The sequence below is a fragment of the Rhopilema esculentum genome, chromosome 8 (genome assembly GCF_057945365.1).
Source record: "Rhopilema esculentum isolate cy_ngs chromosome 8, ASM5794536v1, whole genome shotgun sequence".
NCBI lineage: Eukaryota > Metazoa > Cnidaria > Scyphozoa > Rhizostomeae > Rhizostomatidae > Rhopilema > Rhopilema esculentum.
In genome coordinates, this window is record NC_142822.1 from 10,252,291 (window position 1) to 10,274,081 (window position 21,791).

The following is a 21,791-nucleotide window of genomic DNA, read 5'->3' on the forward strand; positions in this document are numbered from 1 at the left end:
ACAGACAAAAACCTTTGGATTTCCATGGCTAGAGCGCCTGCGCGATCACAATAAATGTTTAATTGGTGGCAAAACGACTAAACATTTGCTAAACAACACTAAACAAAACTAAACATTTTTGACCAGGATCAAACTTTGCTCAACAACACTCAACAAGACAAAACAACTCTAAACAGGGTGGGAAAACGACTAAACTTTTCACTAAACTTTTGGCTAAACATAAGTTGAGTGAAATGTTTAGTGAAATGTTTAGTCGCTTTTCCAGGGCTTAAGAGGAAAGAGAAAATCATACCAGTGTGGGGGAAAATTATCGTTTCTATCTAAATGACTTTTAAGTGGGAGAAGAATGAAGCAAAGAGATTCAAAGGCAGGTTGGGATAAAGAATTTATTTTTTCTATAGTTTATGAGTTTCTAGGGTAAAATCTGGCTGCGTTAAGCGTCGCTGTAGTGTTTCTACCACTAGACTTTTGATTGGTGGATGGTTGAACCCCTCAAATATAAAAGTCCGCAATGAAATAGTATAACTCCACAGAGCAAATCATGGGCCTAATGGGATTTCTCGGCTATTGAGTAAATCTTGATATGTAATTACTCATTCAAAGCATAATGAGGGTTGATATTTTTCCGATCATTGGTTGAGCAGCCAGGTTAATTGATTGGTTGAGCAGCAGGCAATATGGAAACATTAGTAGCATAGGCAGGGCTGGCGAAACGTTATTGGAAGGTGACAGGGGGGGGGGGGGAGGAACAAAGTCTTTAGATTTCTCTGGGGTTTAGGAAAGGCCACCACCATGGTTAGAAATTTTGGCCGAATTCAAGAAATAGTTTGAAATTATGACATTATAGGGATGGCCAGAAAATGCATTAAAAACATCAAGTTTGACCAAAGGAGGGTCTTAGGCATACTTGTTAGCTTTCTTTTACAATAATTTCCATGGTTCAAAGAGGTTTGATTTTGACATAACAATGGGATGGGAAAGAAGTTGGAGTTGGTTTTATAATAAACATTTAAGCGCCGGAATAGGAAAAAGGTTTAACAACGAGGAATGAGTTGGAAAGGTGCCAGCGATGCGAATGTGGAGAGTCAGAATCAGAGCAGCTGACTCTAGGATAATCTGAACTGAAACAAAACAAAACTTGGAAAAATAGAAGGAAGTGGAAAAAGGCTTGAAGTACATAATAAATGAACAACATCTCAAAATGTTCTGCGAAGATTTCCTTCTCGAATGAGCTTGTAGAAAAGGCTAAGGCTTCAGCTTTCTCTTCCTTGCACGCTTATCTGTGGCTAAAGATGACAGTTTTTGACCGGTGAAATGTGTTCGAGAAAAGCCAATCTCCTCAATCTTTCTCAGTAATTCCTAGAAATGACGTTCCTGGTGATACTTTGTTCACAATTACCGACAACCAAGGTCATAACCTCAACTTTTAGCGACAAACGCAACATTTCCGACAAACAGAACTTGATAGATAGATAGATAGATAGATAGATAGATAGATAGATAGATAGATAGATAGATAGATAGATAGATAGATAGATAGATAGATAGATAGATAGATAGATAGATAGATAGATAGATAGATAGATAGATAGATAGATAGATAAATAGATAGATAGATAGATAGATAGATAGATAGATAGATAGATAGATAGATAGATAGATAGATAGATAGATAGATAGATAGATAGATAGATAGATAGATAGATAGATAGATAGATAGATAGATAGATAGATAGATAGATAGATAGATAGATAGATAGATAGATAGATAGATAGATAGATAGATAGATAGATAGATAGATAGATAGATAGATAGATAGATAGATAGATAGATAGATAGATAGATAGATAGATAGATAGATAGATAGATAGATAGATAGATAGATAGATAGATAGATAGATAGATAGATAGATAGATAGATAGATAGATAGATAGATAGATAGATAGATAGATAGATAGATAGATAGATAGATAGATAGATAGATAGATAGATAGATAGATAGATAGATAGATAGATAGATAGATAGATAGATAGATAGATAGATAGATAGATAGATAGATAGATAGATAGATAGATAGATAGATAGATAGATAGATAGATAGATAGATAGATAGATAGATAGATAGATAGATAGATAGATAGATAGATAGATAGATAGATAGATAGATAGATAGATAGATAGATAGATAGATAGATAGATAGATAGATAGATAGATAGATAGATAGATAGATAGATAGATAGATAGATAGATAGATAGATAGATAGATAGATAGATAGATAGATAGATAGATAGATAGATAGATAGATAGATAGATAGATAGATAGATAGATAGATAGATAGATAGATAGATAGATAGATAGATAGATAGATAGATAGATAGATAGATAGATAGATAGATAGATAGATAGATAGATAGATAGATAGATAGATAGATAGATAGATAGATAGATAGATAGATAGATAGATAGATAGATAGATAGATAGATAGATAGATAGATAGATAGATAGATAGATAGATAGATAGATAGATAGATAGATAGATAGATAGATAGATAGATAGATAGATAGATAGATAGATAGATAGATAGATAGATAGATAGATAGATAGATAGATAGATAGATAGATAGATAGATAGATAGATAGATAGATAGATAGATAGATAGATAGATAGATAGATAGATAGATAGATAGATAGATAGATAGATAGATAGATAGATAGATAGATAGATAGATAGATAGATAGATAGATAGATAGATAGATAGATAGATAGATAGATAGATAGATAGATAGATAGATAGATAGATAGATAGATAGATAGATAGATAGATAGATAGATAGATAGATAGATAGATAGATAGATAGATAGATAGATAGATAGATAGATAGATAGATAGATAGATAGATAGATAGATAGATAGATAGATAGATAGATAGATAGATAGATAGATAGATAGATAGATAGATAGATAGATAGATAGATAGATAGATAGATAGATAGATAGATAGATAGATAGATAGATAGATAGATAGATAGATAGATAGATAGATAGATAGATAGATAGATAGATAGATAGATAGATAGATAGATAGATAGATAGATAGATAGATAGATAGATAGATAGATAGATAGATAGATAGATAGATAGATAGATAGATAGATAGATAGATAGATAGATAGATAGATAGATAGATAGATAGATAGATAGATAGATAGATAGATAGATAGATAGATAGATAGATAGATAGATAGATAGATAGATAGATAGATAGATAGATAGATAGATAGATAGATAGATAGATAGATAGATAGATAGATAGATAGATAGATAGATAGATAGATAGATAGATAGATAGATAGATAGATAGATAGATAGATAGATAGATAGATAGATAGATAGATAGATAGATAGATAGATAGATAGATAGATAGATAGATAGATAGATAGATAGATAGATAGATAGATAGATAGATAGATAGATAGATAGATAGATAGATAGATAGATAGATAGATAGATAGATAGATAGATAGATAGATAGATAGATAGATAGATAGATAGATAGATAGATAGATAGATAGATAGATAGATAGATAGATAGATAGATAGATAGATAGATAGATAGATAGATAGATAGATAGATAGATAGATAGATAGATAGATAGATAGATAGATAGATAGATAGATAGATAGATAGATAGATAGATAGATAGATAGATAGATAGATAGATAGATAGATAGATAGATAGATAGATAGATAGATAGATAGATAGATAGATAGATAGATAGATAGATAGATAGATAGATAGATAGATAGATAGATAGATAGATAGATAGATAGATAGATAGATAGATAGATAGATAGATAGATAGATAGATAGATAGATAGATAGATAGATAGATAGATAGATAGATAGATAGATAGATAGATAGATAGATAGATAGATAGATAGATAGATAGATAGATAGATAGATAGATAGATAGATAGATAGATAGATAGATAGATAGATAGATAGATAGATAGATAGATAGATAGATAGATAGATAGATAGATAGATAGATAGATAGATAGATAGATAGATAGATAGATAGATAGATAGATAGATAGATAGATAGATAGATAGATAGATAGATAGATAGATAGATAGATAGATAGATAGATAGATAGATAGATAGATAGATAGATAGATAGATAGATAGATAAAAAAAACCTGAGCTATTTAAAAGATAGAATAACAAAAAACCAAGCTGTGGCACGAACATCCTACATAGTTTGCATGTACAGTCTGTGCCATTCCAGCTTTTAATTTCTTTCTTAAACTCATTAATAGATTGAGCATTCCTTATGTGCTGAGGTAAAGAGAGCCAAAGACGCTGCCCTCTATATTTGATAGTTTTGGTTCCATAAATGGTTGTTCTTACTCTTGGTACCATAAATTCATTATTATTTCTCAAATTATAAACAGCATGACGCTCGCAGAAAATCTCCCTCATAAAAGGAGGGTTGATATTTCCCTTTGTTTTAAACATTTCAATCATAAGATTTCGCAGGTGTTTTACATGAATATTTACCGAGCCATCATTTTCTAGCAGAGTGTTGAAGCTAGAATCGTAGCTTTTGTATGCAATTCTCAGAGCTCTTTCGTGTATTCTATTAATCTTACTATTCAAGTGCCTACTGTGGAACATCCAGACTAGTGGACAATATTCGAATTGGCTAATTACAAATGCTCTCATTAAGATTTTAAGTTTATTAGCGTCCATGTATCCAGATATGCGAGCGAGGGCGGTGAGTTTGCTACCAGCCTTCTTACATAACTTACTGATATGTGTCTCAAAACTGAGTTTTTTGTCTATCACAACACCTAGTAGCTTTTCCTCTTCCGAGTTTTCTATGATAGAATCTCCTACATTAACTTTAACCTGTTGATTAGAACTTTTGCCAAGAATAAGTAAATGACATTTGTTTGTATTCAACTTCATAAAGTTATCAGCGAACCATTGGATAGTTATACTTGAGTTATTCTCTAGCCTTGCAATTACATTATTGAGAACTTTAAAGAACTTTCATAAAAACCTGAGCTTTCTTGATGGAGAGGGGAAAGAAATTATTATTCTAGGAGATACTAACTGGGATTTCTGTTATAGAGACGATACTTCGAGCCATATTATGCAGTTACGTGAAATGTACGACCTTTTTGATATGAAGCTGATTATTAAAGAGCCCACTAGGGTCACGCTAGACAGTTCAACTTTGATTGATCATATAGCTACCCCAAACTGTAACAATATTAAAGAGAGTGCAGTGCTTAAGATTAGTCTTAGTGACCATTATATTGTATATTGTGTTAGAAAGCTGCGTGGTGGTGTTAAACACCAGCACAAATATATTACATCTCGTCATTTGAAGAATTATAATCAAGAGGCTTTCGTCTCAGATCTCTCTGAGGTTGATTCGGAGGCACACGTAGCAGGTCCTCAAGCCATTGATGATGCAGTACGCAAGTGGACCCAAACATTATCGCTTATTCTATCGAAGCATGCGCCTACATTAAGAAGACGCGTGTCTCATCGATATAAGCCTTGGCAGAATGCTGATTATTTCAAATTGGCTAAAGCGAGAGATAAGTTAAAAACTCGAACTGTAAAAAGCAACTCAAAATTGTTGTTTGAATCCTACAGGCAAATTCGACAGTAGTAGAGCACCTTTAGTAACAAGAGTTTTGATTGGTTATCGTCCACAAATGGGGATCCCACCGGTATCGACCGTACCGAGTTTTTTACTGGCTTTTAAACAGAGGATCAGAGGATTGTAGCTGGGGATACCGAGCATGGCCAATCATAGTAAGTGATTCAGGAATAAGCCGACGTCTGTGGGGTCTTATAAATCAATTATGTACATTTCAAGACTAGAATTAATTAAATGTAATAAAAGCATGCCTTGAAAAAAACAAAATGTTTTAAATTATTGCAAGAAAATAACTGCTAGAAATATTCTGAAATATATTTCAAGCTAATCTAAAGGGCGTGGTCATAAACTTCTCTACTTGCTCCGCTCGCAGGAAAGCTTCTTCTTTCAGATAATCCTGACTTCTGTATTGCATGGCCAAAAAGACCCAATCTCACTACCATCAAATGGCGGCCTGCTTCTCTTCTTTTGTATGAAACGCAATGCACCACAATAATTGGAGTGAATACCATTTCTATCTTTGTTTTATTTTTGGATAAGAATTTTTTTGGTTTGGGTATCCATAAAGCTAGCCAGGGATAGTTTTGAAAGATTAGTAGCAGTTACAGATTTGTATTATATAGACAAACCTCATATTACATGAAAAATATATAATATACAGTAAGGCTGTGTTTTGGACAGTTCTTAGAACATTTGAATATGTAACAAGATTAGAGATCAAGTCTGTCAAAAACAATATTTTATTAAAAGAAACAGCTAGAAACAGTTGATTTACCTTTTAAGGATCAATCAATAACTAACAAACACAGTAATTCCATTCCACACCATTTCCCCCATTCACAAAGAAGTACTATATTGACTCCATAGGGTGTCATAGTGAAGAAAAAAATTCCCTGTTGTCAGGTTTGCTACTCTGTTTTCTTTTGGCCAGGTTTGATATGTTCTAGTAAGATTTATACATGATCAGTGGTAGCTGTAGTTAGGCCAAATTATACTGAAAATGTCCCTGAAAACAATGTCAAACATTTTTCGTCCGTCCAAAAGAGGTCCATTTAAAACTTAGCCACACCCTTAGCCACACCCTATTTGGCCCCGAAAATCTGCGTTTTACGCTGTTTTGTGCAGTGATGAAAATTCCTTAAATTAATGCCTGTTCGAACATGGCATCACATGCATACTGTCAGTTCTCTACGTTACATGATTACCAACACAAGATACCTAGGTGTTCAGATAGACAGTAAACTAAACTGGACAAGCATGTCGATACTATCAAGACCAAGACTAATCGAGCCGTTGAACTTATTAAGTATTCTAAGAAATATATTTTATCTGACAAACTCAACAAAATGTATAAAGGAATTGTTGAGCCCCATTTGAGCTACTGCTGTAGTGAATGAAAGCTTGACGTTTTGCAAAAAATCCAAAATAGAGCTGCCAGAATTGTAACTAGCAGCCCATACAATGCCCCTGCACCATTCAGAATCTTGGCTGGTCAACTATCAGAAATATTGTAAGAAAGGAGGCAGCCACGCCAACTTACAAATCTTTAAATTTGCTTGCATCAGACGAGAAAATTATTTGCAAAGTGTTCGGATGATAGAAAACGGTTTCTGCGTTCATCAGAAACTGATCTTCAGATACCGCTGCTAAAAAGCTTACTCTTATCGCGGTCCAAAACTGTGGAACAGTCTAGAAAAAGCTACTAAATTGGCCCACTCCTTGAAAACCTTCAAAGAACAGCTATAATCGGGGACAACTTTCATTTCATCTTTACGTTCTCTTTTTATAGCCTTAGTTTTATATAATATTGTAAATTAGGCTAGGTCAATAAATTTCTTTTGTTATTAGTATTAGTGATTATTTTAATCCTTTAAACAGGCAGGTTCAAAAACATATATATGTATGAACCTTTAACCTATATAATATAATAAAATGAACTACGGATAACAAAAGGATGTATAGAAAGCATGGTTCCCACTTGAGTTAACCAGCCCACTTAAGGGGAGGTCTGTGGTTAAGAAGACCTCTGAGTTTAAGGTGATGGCTACTTTGGTTGGTATTTTCAAATCAATAAAAAGGACAACCAAATACAAGAAAAATTCGAATATAATAAGGACAATACCACGGGGTCAGGGCCGTCGCGAGGCAAGTGTTGCTGGGGGGGGGGGGGGTATATAGACTAAAAATTTACCTAAGTAAAAACATTTTTAAGGCTTCCTTAAAAGGCTATTGGAATATTGCTATTAGTTCTCATTAATTATCACCCTAAAAGTTAAGAGGCTCATAGACCGCCAAATATGAAAGTCAGTTCTAAATGAAATTTGGAGTTGGAAATTTAATTGGGGTTCTACAATCTTTTAAATGGGTTTTATTCTGACGTAGGATAAAGTCCTGGCAAAAAGACTAAATATTTCACTTAATATTTCATTCAACTTTTGTTTAGTGAAGCTGAGCGAAGTTTACTGCGAGCTGTCTATGACGCTGTTAGGTTGTAGGGGATCTTGCATAGGAATTTGCTTTTGGTTTATTTTGTTGCATGCACAAGCAGTGGATAAAAATAAGAATTGGATGAAGCGACGCGGAAAGAAAAGACTTTTTAGCACAATGACAACAAAGTTGACTGTTGAAGAAGACACAGAGGCGTACAACGAGATATGCAGATGTCTCATAAAGGCTTTTTGGGTAACGTAGAGACAGGAAAACCAACGAAAACAGACAAAAACCTTTGGATTTCCATGGCTAGAGCGCCTGCGCGATCACAATAAATGTTTAATTGGTGGCAAAACGACTAAACATTTGCTAAACAACACTAAACAAAACTAAACATTTTTGACCAGGATCAAACTTTGCTCAACAACACTCAACAAGACAAAACAACTCTAAACAGGGTGGGAAAACGACTAAACTTTTCACTAAACTTTTGGCTAAACATAAGTTGAGTGAAATGTTTAGTGAAATGTTTAGTCGCTTTTCCAGGGCTTAAGAGGAAAGAGAAAATCATACCAGTGTGGGGGAAAATTATCGTTTCTATCTAAATGACTTTTAAGTGGGAGAAGAATGAAGCAAAGAGATTCAAAGGCAGGTTGGGATAAAGAATTTATTTTTTCTATAGTTTATGAGTTTCTAGGGTAAAATCTGGCTGCGTTAAGCGTCGCTGTAGTGTTTCTACCACTAGACTTTTGATTGGTGGATGGTTGAACCCCTCAAATATAAAAGTCCGCAATGAAATAGTATAACTCCACAGAGCAAATCATGGGCCTAATGGGATTTCTCGGCTATTGAGTAAATCTTGATATGTAATTACTCATTCAAAGCATAATGAGGGTTGATATTTTTCCGATCATTGGTTGAGCAGCCAGGTTAATTGATTGGTTGAGCAGCAGGCAATATGGAAACATTAGTAGCATAGGCAGGGCTGGCGAAACGTTATTGGAAGGTGACAGGGGGGGGGGGGAGGAACAAAGTCTTTAGATTTCTCTGGGGTTTAGGAAAGGCCACCACCATGGTTAGAAATTTTGGCCGAATTCAAGAAATAGTTTGAAATTATGACATTATAGGGATGGCCAGAAAATGCATTAAAAACATCAAGTTTGACCAAAGGAGGGTCTTAGGCATACTTGTTAGCTTTCTTTTACAATAATTTCCATGGTTCAAAGAGGTTTGATTTTGACATAACAATGGGATGGGAAAGAAGTTGGAGTTGGTTTTATAATAAACATTTAAGCGCCGGAATAGGAAAAAGGTTTAACAACGAGGAATGAGTTGGAAAGGTGCCAGCGATGCGAATGTGGAGAGTCAGAATCAGAGCAGCTGACTCTAGGATAATCTGAACTGAAACAAAACAAAACTTGGAAAAATAGAAGGAAGTGGAAAAAGGCTTGAAGTACATAATAAATGAACAACATCTCAAAATGTTCTGCGAAGATTTCCTTCTCGAATGAGCTTGTAGAAAAGGCTAAGGCTTCAGCTTTCTCTTCCTTGCACGCTTATCTGTGGCTAAAGATGACAGTTTTTGACCGGTGAAATGTGTTCGAGAAAAGCCAATCTCCTCAATCTTTCTCAGTAATTCCTAGAAATGACGTTCCTGGTGATACTTTGTTCACAATTACCGACAACCAAGGTCATAACCTCAACTTTTAGCGACAAACGCAACATTTCCGACAAACAGAACTTGATAGATAGATAGATAGATAGATAGATAGATAGATAGATAGATAGATAGATAGATAGATAGATAGATAGATAGATAGATAGATAGATAGATAGATAGATAGATAGATAGATAGATAGATAGATAGATAGATAGATAGATAGATAAATAGATAGATAGATAGATAGATAGATAGATAGATAGATAGATAGATAGATAGATAGATAGATAGATAGATAGATAGATAGATAGATAGATAGATAGATAGATAGATAGATAGATAGATAGATAGATAGATAGATAGATAGATAGATAGATAGATAGATAGATAGATAGATAGATAGATAGATAGATAGATAGATAGATAGATAGATAGATAGATAGATAGATAGATAGATAGATAGATAGATAGATAGATAGATAGATAGATAGATAGATAGATAGATAGATAGATAGATAGATAGATAGATAGATAGATAGATAGATAAGTTCTCTAAGTTCTGAAATACCTAAAGCGTTTTTTTTTCGGTGGCGGGGTGGCTTTGTTTTCCCTGGGGTGGCCAAGTCGATTTTTGCGCCCTATCTATTTTTTGGTTATATAAAAGTATGTTTTTCTAGAAGGGAAATCGATTTTTGCAATTTGAATCCAAATTTCATAAATAAGTTTTGACTAAAAATGTGAATATGAATGGAAAAGTTATGTAGTCCTAAAATTTGACCTTCTCGATCGTGGTTCGGTGAAATATCAAGCTATTTTCAATTGGCTTATTTTCGAGAGTCGGCCTATTTTCGAGGAAATACGGTAGGCAAAACATAAAATGCTAATTAAAACATATTCAAATCAATTACACTGATGTTTCACACAGGCTGGCGGCCCCTTAAACTCGTTATTATATGTTGCATTAATTGCTTCACTCTACTGATTCGAAAGAGGTTTCAGAAGTGAACCGAATTTCTCAAGAAAAAGACCATATCGTTTTCGTACATCTTTAATTTTCTGTTTTATTCCACATACAATTATTAGGTGACTCTACGTTGCTCGTTTCTTACCTACATTTCGAGCGACTCTACGCTAACTCTACTTTAGTGTTTCTATTTAAATCTTTTATACGAATTTGCTCCAATTATCTAATAATACTGATTAATCTGCTTTACTTACGGTTTTCCTGCGATTTAACCACGTGCCTGTGCATCATGCAGAATGTTGTGTGCATTTATGGTTCCTTAATTTCTGTTTCCACGAGTCTATTAATTTTACTGTATCTGTAAGTATCTAATTTGGTTTCTTAAACATGCGGATAACTAAATCTATACGTACTGATAAGTTACTAATTTCCCACAACACATGTGTGAGTACGTCTCCAGCACATTATATCCAGAACACCACTTTCAGAGTAAAACAACCTAGAGCAAATTTTTGTTTCGGGCTCCTTAGGTCTGGTTCAAACGTCGCGCTTCTCATGTGCCGAACCTAACTCGAGAATTAAGTACATGAGGGGCGCGACGTTTGAATCAATTTGGTACGGCAGATTTAATTAGGAGCGGCCGACTAGTTTGGATCGGCAGAGCTTGCCGAGCTGCACGGCTCCAGCACGGCACGGTTTCAAGCGTCGAACTTGTCATGTACCGAACCTAATGAATAATTATATTTAATTCATTTTCTTTCACAGAAATATTTTCTTTCTTTGAGGGCGCATGCGTTTCAAATAAATATTTGAGATTGTGCGCCTTAACCAAGATACTTCATGTAACAATCCTAAAACCCATTTGGCGCGACATAATTAAGTTCGACGTTTGAAACGGGAGTCGCGCTTAACATGCTCAAGTGTCGCTCCAAACAGAGTTAGGCTCGGCACATGAGAAGTGCGACGTTTGAACCAGGCCTAAGTTTTTTAACTAAAGGTAACCTTAGTCCATGTCGCCACTGCTTATGGGCGATTTTATCATCCTTGTGTCATCGTTTATATAATGTATAATATACAAACATGGTTTAAGTTTGTTATTCTTTAGTAGTTTTTTAAATAGTAGTTCTCTCAACAACTTCAAAGTTTTCAAGCATTGAATCGCACTATTTGAATCTGACAGAGACAGCAGCGCACGAAATTGAATTTGGGGTTGGGCTAGTGTCAAATTAAGTGTCAAAAGAGGATCCACCATGGTTGGGTCCGACGCGGAAGAAAATTTTGAAATCAAGCCTTCTAGAATGGCTAACAATGCATCTCCCAGGATAAAATTTAACAAATTACTACACCGCTCAGAATAGACAGTTCGACGATCCTCAGAAAAACATTGATTTTTGATTTTTAGAAAAAACTCGCGACGCCCTTGCACGGGGTGCAATGAACTTTGACAACCCAGTAGAATTACAATAATAACAATTCAAACGGTCAACAATTTGAAACGCACAAAATTATTTGTGGCTCACATAGGGCCTGTTTACATGAGGCGGGCTTGTCTGCTTAAAGAGATGTGCATGAGGAAACAGTGCAAACTTGGTAATATGTTTATCAATATATGAGTGTCTGCAAAATCTGACAATTATTCTTATGAATAAACCTCTAGCTCGCAAAGCTCCATTATCGTTCGAGTCTCAGCTAACACAATGACGTAACGGCCGTACATTATCGAAGGACATTCCAAACTGAGGTATTGGTTTCCGTGGATAAAACTGGCCCCATCAACACATTTCGGATTCACTCTACCATCATTCTCCAAACTCATGCCGACGCGAACATCAAATGGGTTCATTCGATTCCAGCAGCAGTCCCTCCTGTTTTGCAAAGCAACTGATCGAACAGGAAGTGTCTGTTGAAGATCAACACGAAACCATGGAGGAAAACTCTGATGTGTTGTAATGGCACAGGTGCTGTGCCACGCTTCTAAGCTTCCATCAACTGCGTTGGCTGCAAATGTACTGCCATCATATTGTGTTGATAATTCCGCTGGCTTGTTTAATGCTATATTGTTGCTCGCTAAAAAAGTTTGAATAAGTCACTTGAAATGAAAGACATTTAAGAAGACAAATTATTTAAGAAGTTGGAGGAGGAGCATATGTAGGTTAAAAGGAACACATCCGTGAGTTGCAATTGAGTACATTGCCTCTTTTATTGGCGGTATTATATGAAACTATGGATATGCGTTCACTTCTGTCGGCTATATTTTCGCCAGAAAAGCTTTCCAGGCTTTTTTTCAGCATGAGAAGCACGGTCCGGGCTTTAAGTATGGAAAATAGAAAGAAATTTGAAAATCACACAGACCCTCACTCCAAACTGCAGAGAATACATTTTTTAAATTTATTTGAAATTTTATAGTTAGAGGGTTGTTCACATGAACATATTATTTTTCAGGCCCTTTTCCTTCAATGCCTACAAATAGCATCTTTTTCCCAACTATTGAGGAGTTTGAGTGTGACGAAATGTAAAATTCACCGAAGTGTGCGAAAACAAAGAAAATTTCAGCCAACGTCAAGCTATTTACCGACCAACTAAAGATTTTGCAGACCTATTGTCAGGGGCGGCTTTACCGTGGGGTGTTAGGGGAGTGACATTTCCTCGAAATTTTTGTTTTCTTCGGTAAACTTCGCTTCGACTCAGTAAAAATCCTTTTTGGCAATCAGTAGAAACAAAATAATGAAGTATTTACTTAGTTATGTTATACAAGTAGTTTTGTTTGTCGTGCATCGTGCTTGTGGTTCGTTATCGTTAATGAGGATGTCTTTCGATGTTTGCATCAGTCCATTTTGTTTGTCATCGTGCCATCGCCATTTTAGTCGTCGTTTTTTGTCATTTGCTGTTAATTTATGTCATTACAGTTTTGTCTGCGTCAGTTTTATTGTTAAAAGCGTATGTTCTTTCAGTGCAAGTCCAGTCTAGTCGAAGTTGTCGTTGAATGAAGTTGTTATTTTGTAATTGTTGGTTGCTGCTAATTATACGATCGCTATTGAAGATCCTTGATTTTTAAAAATGTTATTGCGAACTGGAGTCTGTTTCACGAGCTTTACCTGCCTTGTAAAATAAGTTATTTTACAGTTATCTTCTTTATCTTAAAGCTGAAAATTGAATCTTAAAAAATTGGGTTTGCCGTCATTTTCAAGTCTCCTATTATTGGAGAATTAGATCGTTATCATAAAAAAATTGATTATAATAATAAAAGATAAAGTGAAAAAAGTATGAAAACTAAACTCAAATTTCTAAAGGATGGTGAATTTGGAATGAAACAATATCTGTGGTGCGAAGAAGCTTAGTCCCTGTAGTAACCTAATTGACTATGCGCAGGAGCATTACTTTATGTGATCCATTTTCATCTCCTTCACATCTCAACTTTGGCGACGAGAATGTCTGTACAACTCAATCCATTACCACCATTCAACCCGAATGCAAAACTTGGAGCGAGTGTTGCTGCCAGATGGAAACTTTGGCTACGTGATTTTGATACTTTTCTTTTGGCTAGCGGAATTCAAGACGCTAAGCGCCAGAAAGCTTTGTTACTTTTTCAAGCTGGACCCAAAGGTCGAGAAATTTTTAACCAGTTGAGTGATGTCGACGGAGAAGGGGATGAAGACAACTTTGCGGCAACAAAAGCCAAGCTCATTGAGTACTTCGAGCCGCAGAAAAATCGACGGTACGAAGTTTATCGTTTTCGTGAAACTCGTCCGGGAGATCAAGAATCGCTCGATACCTTTCATACACGACTCAGGCAGATATCCAGTACATGCGAATTCGAAGATGTAGACTTTGAAATCGAGGAACAAATAATTATAGGGGGTCGATCTTCCCGTATAAGACGTCGAGCTTTGCGTGACCCTACGTATACCCTTAAAGACATGCTAATCGATGGAAGACAGGATGAAACCAGTTCGTATCAAGCCCGAGATATAGAAACAATCCACGTACACACAGAAACAACGAACCGTTTGCAATCGAAATCTGATAACAAGACTTGCAACAATTGTGGAGGAGAATGGCCGCACAAAAATCAATGCCCCGCACAAGGGAAAACATTTCGCAAGTGCAATAAACCGAACCACTTTCAATCAGTTTGTAGGAGTTCAAAATTCTCGAAGCAGAAACAAAGACGTCCTGCAAATTCTCGCAAATCACACGCAGCGGTGAGACCAGTAGCGGCGCCACGGGGGGGACTGAGGGGGACACGTCCCCCCCAGTTCTCAGCAGAATCGATTTTGTATTTCGTCTAAATTCGATGAGAAAATGTTGGGGGAGGGGTAATATTTTGACACCGTACTTTTTGTGATGTTATCCAATGATTTTCAAACTGCCAATTTTCGAACAAAAGTATCTCATAGGCGTTCCCTTCGGATATAATTGGCGTTTCCTGTTGGTAAAAGGGCGTTTTCTGGTGGTTTAAAGGGCGTGGCTTAAATTTGTTTGATTTGTCCCCCCCAGAGCTTTGTGGCTGGCGCCGCCATTGGGTGAGACCTTTGCAGCATGAGGATAATTCTAGTGACGAGGAATATTTGTATACGGTCTCAAATGGCAACGACAAATTATCAAAACGCAACCCTGTGGTAAAGGTTGTGGTCGAAGGTCACAAGTTCAACATGATATTGGATACCGGATCCATAATCAACGTTATCGATAGAAATACTTTCGGAAAGATAAACGGAGTCAAGTTACAACAAACCAAAATAAAAGCTTTTCCATTTAACTCTTCGAAACCAGTTTGTTTTATGGGAAAATTGGAATCGACGATCACAGCAAAATCTCGCTATTTATTTGAGTTGCAACATTTTATGTCCTAAAATATCGTAATGCTGGTTGTTTACTTTCAGCCAATACAGCACAAGAACTTGGAGTCATAACACTGAAATTGAACAAACTTTCAGTTTCAGCAACCCCTACAAAACATATTGATCCGCAAATTGATGCCATAATTCAACGTTTCAACAAAGACTTTGAATGAACTGGTAAACTGAAGGGGTACTCGGTGAAGCTAAGCATCGACGAAAAGGCAATACCACGTGCACAACCGCAAATGAGAATTCCTCTTCATTTGCGAAAGAAAGTTAAAGAAGCTGTCACCCAGCTGGAAAAAGAGGGGATCATTGAAGCTGTGCCAGAAAATGCGCCTTCGCAGTGGTATCTCCAATCGTCGTAGTACCGAAAAAGGATGGATCTGTTCGTCTTTGCGTAGATATGCGTGTGCCAAATACAGCAATAAAACGTGTACGTTATCCGATCCCTACATTGAATGAAATAAACATTCAACTCAATGGTGCCAAATATTTCAGTAAATTGGATCTAAACCAAGCTTACCACCAGCTACCATTACATATAGACAGTCGTTTTATCACTACCTTCAACACACAAGTAGGACTTTATCGATACACTTGTCTCAATTATGGGACAAATGCTACTATGGAAATTTTCCAGCATGTTTTACAAGAAACTTTACAAGGTATTAATGAAGTGCTGAACATCGCAGATGACATCGTAGTTTCTGGCAAAACTCGTAAGAAACACGATTTAGCTTTGCAAAATTGTTTGCAACGTCTGTATTCAAAGTGCCTTACGCTAAATCTCAAGAAATGTAACTTTCTACAGAAATCAATTCAGTTTTATGGACAAATGTTCACGGAAGATGGTACGCAGCCAGATCCAGCACGCATAAGCGATCTTCAGAATGCACCGATACCTACCAGCAGCAAAGAGATACGAAGCCTGCTCGGAATGGCAAACTATAGTGCTAAATACATCCAAGATTTTGCGAACGCTCACTGCACCACTTCGAGAATTGACAAAAATAAATACACCATTCATATGGCAAGCAGTTCAACAGAAAGCATTTGAACACATGAAATTGGCTCTGTCTGAAGCTCCCGTTATGTCGTTTTTCGATACCAATAAAGAAAGTTTCGTTACGATGGACGCAAGTCCCGTAGGTGTATCTGCAATTTTGAGTCAAGCAACCAAGAACAGTGATGATTACAAGGTTGTTGCTTACGCCAGTCGTGGACTGTCCGATACTGAGTAACGATACTCGCAAACGGAAAAAGAGGCTCTAGCCATCGTTTGGGCAGTAGACATTTTCATTTGTTCCTATATGGCAACGAATTTACTTTGATAACAGACCACAAATCTTTGGAAACTACTTACGGCAGTTCTACCTCTAAGCCGTCCGCGAGGATTGAGCGATGGGTTTTGCGACTACAACCTTATTCGTTTAAAGTGCAGTACAAGGCAGGAAGGGAGAACTCTGCTGATTATCTATCCAGACACCCATCCATTCAGCAATCGCGAAAACAAGGAAGAATCGCGGAGGAGTACGTAAACATGATTACGAGTCACTTTGTGCCTAAAGCTATGTCGCCAGATGGAATAGCGAGTGCTACCAACACTGACAAGACATTGCAAGCATTGCGAGCCGCTATACGAACAAATAGATGGCAAGCATCTGATCGTTTAAAGCCTTATTGTGCAATCAACGACGAGCTCACTATTGGTACAAAGGGAATTTTTTTTAGAGGAACACGTTTAGTTATACCGGAGTCACTTCAGCAACGAGCTATAGATATTGCCCATGAAGCTCACCAAGATCTTTCCAAAAGAAAAGCCTCTCACGAATAAAGGTATGGTTTGCAGGTATGGAAAACCTAGTTCATCATACCTTAGATTCGTGCATCACTTGTCAAGTTGTCGTCAAACCATCAGAACCTCTGCAACAAACTGATTTTCCTAGAGGACCATGGGAAACTGTTCATATTGATTTCTGTGGACCGCTTCCTTCAGGAGATCATCTCTTAGTCCTCATTGATCGTTATTCGCGATTTCCGAAAACCGAAATTGTGCGATCCACGAAAGCATCAACTGTCATTCCGAAGCTGGACAAAATATTTTCGGTACATGGCATACCACGTGAATTAAAGACGGATAACGGTCTACCATTCTCGAGTGAAGAGTTTGCACGATATGTAAATATCCTCTGTATAAACCATAAACCCGTCACACCTTACTGGCCGCAGGCAAATGGAGAAGTCGAACGCTTTAATCAGCCTCTCATCAAAGCCGTACAAAGCGCAGTGGCAGATGGAAAGGTATGGCAACAAGAACTGAACCGTTTTTTGTTCCAGTGTCGTAATACACCTCACGAAAATTGCGCCATCAGAGTTGTTATTCAACAGAAAGGTACAAGGAAAATTCCCTACTTTAGAGAACCATCGCGTCATATATCGACACAAAGAAGCTAGAATAAACGAGGAACGCAGTCGTTCATACCAAGAAACATATGCAAACAAACGCAGAAAAGCACGGAAGAGCAACCTTCAAGTTGGAGATACTGTTCTTGTCCGCCAACAAAAAAAAGACAAACTAACGACACGATTCAGCAAAACGCCATACAAAGTCGTAAACCGTAAAGGTACGCAGATAACTACAGAAGACAGTAGTCATCGCCGTGTAACTCGCAACGTATCATTTTTCAAAAAATTAACCAATAACTATCAGAAACGCGCTCAGATGTCGGATTCCGAAGATGTCAATCAATCAAATCGAGCCACATACGCTTGTGAACAAGAGGTTCCTAGAACTGCTGAAAGACTAGTTAGAAAACGTTATGCACCAGTACGATATGGTGAACCCATACCGATGGACACTATGTAAACAGTATACAAATAAAAAAAATTCTTTAAAAGGAGGAGTAAAGTAGTAAACTAATTGACTATGGGCAGGAGCATTACTTTATATGATTCATGTATAAATAGTTTACAGTTTACAGTTATGTGTGTAGCCCGTTTGAGGTTAATATAAAGTTATCGTTCTGTTCTGTTCAACTCATGCGTTGTTCTATCTCCTTCACATCGTAACAGTCCCTACTGAAATTAAAACTAGGCATGGCAGACCTAAGAGGAAACTATGAAAATAACCAAGGTTAACTTTGCAGAAGATATGGTTTCCATAAGGATTGACCAAATTTCTTTCAAAAACCCAATATGGAAAAGATGTGTCTAGTATCTAGCTACTAATAAAACAAAAGTTTTAAAAGAAGTCAATAAAACACTTTGTTTCTAATCAACAAATCTTTTTGAAACTCAGGGTCTAAATTTCCTAAACGAAAGACACAATTGTTTCCTCATACATAGCTCCAAGCTTGTGATGCCCAGTTGCCAGGTAACTCGATTGCAACTGCCCCGAAATGGAGATTTTGCTTTCTTATTTGGTTTGGTGCCAAAATTGAATAACTAATCGACACCCGCCAATCCTTGCCACGAGATCATGGAAACTATTGGGATGTTACACCCGTGCCAGACGAGCTTCTAAATGAACCTTATCCTATTTCTTTGCTGACTTTTCTGCAATTTTAGTTCAAAGAGATCCATTAATGCAAAATGCTGATCTTTAAGACAAGCTAAGAGAGCATATTAATTTATAGCTGCAACTGAATGGTCGGAATAAAAAACTTAGAAAAGAAAGAGATGCATTTTTACATTTTGTGATTTTTTCCTCAAAGTTGTTCAGATCCCTTCTCCAATTTCTGATGCTAGAAAACATCTTTACCGTTGCTAAGAAAAATAAATACCTACCAATGCATTGAAGTTCATCATTCAGTCTGTATTTAAAGCTGCAATCGATGCACATAAAGCCTGGGCACGAGCACGTGTCAATGCAGTACCCTGGCTGTCTGCATGGTTTGGATAACTCGCAGTAAGAACCAATCTAGAGAAACAATTAATTGATTACTTCTCAAATGCTAAAAGTTGAAAAAGAAACTCGGATTTTTACAACCTAGCGATGAAAATTTAATTCTTGTCTCAACAGTTTGATGAATTGTTTTACTTTCATAAACATACATTTTTCTTGTTGTAATTTGTAGCATAATAGGTCCAGCCAACTCTGTTCCTGAAATCTGCCGAGTCAGCACTCCCATTTATTTGATTGTTCAGCTCACAGTTATTCTCACCAGATACTTTATAATTTACAGACTTACACCCGTCAATAAGTCTGCAATTTTCAAAACAATCTTCCAACCTTGAAGCGGTCAATGTTGAAAGCAATCGATTATAAAGTGCGTAGCCTGGAGATGCAACATCAAACACTCCCTCTACTTTGCATGGCAGACGTAGAATCCATGATCCAGCACGTGTTAGGAACAATGCTAGACTGAAGTAGAATTTAAAGATTAGTTTGTTGTAGAAAACATTGAAAGAGAAAATAGAAAAGCATTCAATAGCAACAAAAATTTTCGTCAGATAAATATTCAATATTCATTCCTGTAGGTAACGGCTTTGTGGAGAATTGCTGGCTTGAGAAACCGTAAAGAATTTGGCTCAAACCTTAGGCAGCTTTTTCACACCAAAAAGCATGTCAAAAAGATGAAATTGAAATGGTATATTTGCTCAGTTTATGCAAAGGTGGGGTCAAAAAAGAAGTGAAAAATACAATGATAAAAATATACTTATCTTTAAAATAGGAAAGTTGATAAACAATTGTCTTGAACAAATGAAAGAAAAAGTATATACGAGTATAAAAAGAAAGTGGTGGAATCTTTGAAACCGTAGAAAAAAGAAAGTTGGAGCGGTAGTGTAGCCAGGGTGATAAGATTGGGGGAGGGGGGAAATGAGTTGAGCAAGAGCAAATAGGTTCCCACGCTATTAAGAACGCCAGAAAACATCATTTTTCAAAGTGTTTTTTTCTCATTTGGAAGGCGCCACTGAGTTAGAATTTTTTTCCACTACCGATGGTGTAAACGAAGTTAATCCAAAAACCGACAATGATGATGATGATGATGATAATGATGATGATGCCCACGATAAAGGTATCTATAAAAATTAAGGTAAACAAAATGACGTAATTGACATTGAGTTGATAGAAGGATACATAAATTTGATACCTGTCCTCGTGTGATCGTTTTTCTATTTGAATGGTCAAAAATCTTAAATGCAAAAGATTTCGTCGTGACTAAATTTTGTCTCATTTCGAAAAAAAGCGAAAAAAAATTCGTCAAAATATTTCTCCGAAAATTGGTCAGGACGAAAGATTTTTAGTTAATTAACCGAAAGCTCAAAATCAGTAGTTTCGGCTAGAAAGATTACTTCACTTACTGCTAAAACCTTCGGGTATAGTACAATAAACATCTCTAAGCAATTCTCCTTGCTCTAAAAGAAATACGGTTTAATATAAAACTGCAGAGATTTATTGCTTGGTGGTCGTATTATGCCTCAATATCAGATTAAAAAAGAAGTTTAAAATTCATCTTGATTTGCACACTGAAGTAAGTACAGCACTGTCTACACGGTACCAAGTACACGGCAATAGAGGCGTGACATTAATCTTCTGTACATTTTGATGACAGTTTTGTCCCAAACTTTTGGTACAGAGTAAAGTTAAACAAACAAGTTTATATATTCAACGACAGTAACAATCATTCGATACTTACTATAAAAGTGAAAGAAGAACACAGAATTTTTGAATCTTCATTCTTTTTCTGCAGACTTTCTCTCCTCAAAATTTTATCACAGAATAGAACGATTTGTCTTTCTAAAACTTAATAAGGGAACAGAGTTGATTTTCCTGTTGTCATAGCAGGTATCAAAAATTGCTTTTAACACATACATTGTGAAGTAGATAGCCTCAATTTAGATTCCAATCTAATGCAATTCATTTCTAATCTATCTAATGCAATTCATTTCTATTGGAGATGAATTTCTTCCGCAGGTGACCTGCGCAGGCGAATCGTCAGTAGTATTCAAGAAAAATATCTTTTGAATTGTCCCTGTTATATATTTGCCCGTAAATTTAATTCCTGCCTCATGCAATTCATTTACAATTAGCATTTTTTATTGGACATGAATATCTTCGGCAGATGACCTGCGCAGACGAATTGTCATTAGTATTCAAGAAAAATATACTATGAATTTTGCCTGTTATGTATTTGACTGCAATTTAGATTCCAATCTAATGCAATTCATTTACAATCATCATTTACTAATGGAGATG

General features: G+C 36.1%; 2 protein-coding genes across 4 annotated transcripts in view; one reads left to right on the forward strand and one right to left on the reverse strand.

Annotated features, from left to right (window-relative positions):
- Positions 1-21,791, forward strand: part of LOC135694423 (protein lev-9) — an 89,019-nt gene that overhangs the window by 36,858 nt on the left and 30,370 nt on the right. The window lies entirely within an intron of this gene.
- On the reverse strand, positions 10,287-21,587 carry LOC135694426 (uncharacterized). The gene is made up of 4 exons (XM_065213170.2): positions 21,232-21,587; positions 19,646-19,955; positions 19,379-19,511; positions 10,287-12,815 (listed from the first exon to the last, which is right to left on the reverse strand). Exons 1-4 carry the CDS (start codon positions 21,270-21,272, stop codon positions 12,388-12,390), a joined length of 912 nt encoding a protein of 303 aa, XP_065069242.1. The 5' UTR covers positions 21,273-21,587; the 3' UTR covers positions 10,287-12,387.

What these genes read in the sequence shown, in the direction of transcription:
- LOC135694426 (XM_065213170.2), bottom strand. Translation starts at nt 21,272, where the DNA reads ATGAAGATTCAAAAATTCTGTGTTCTTCTTTCACTTTTATA. An exon ending in GTTCTTCTTTCACTTTTATA is followed by an intron (nt 19,956 to 21,231) that starts GTAAGTATCGAA and finishes ATTCTACTTCAG; the next exon opens with TCTAGCATTGTTCCTAACAC. An exon ending in TGATGAACTTCAATGCATTG is followed by an intron (nt 12,816 to 19,378) that starts GTAGGTATTTAT and finishes AAACTTTTTTAG; the next exon opens with CGAGCAACAATATAGCATTA.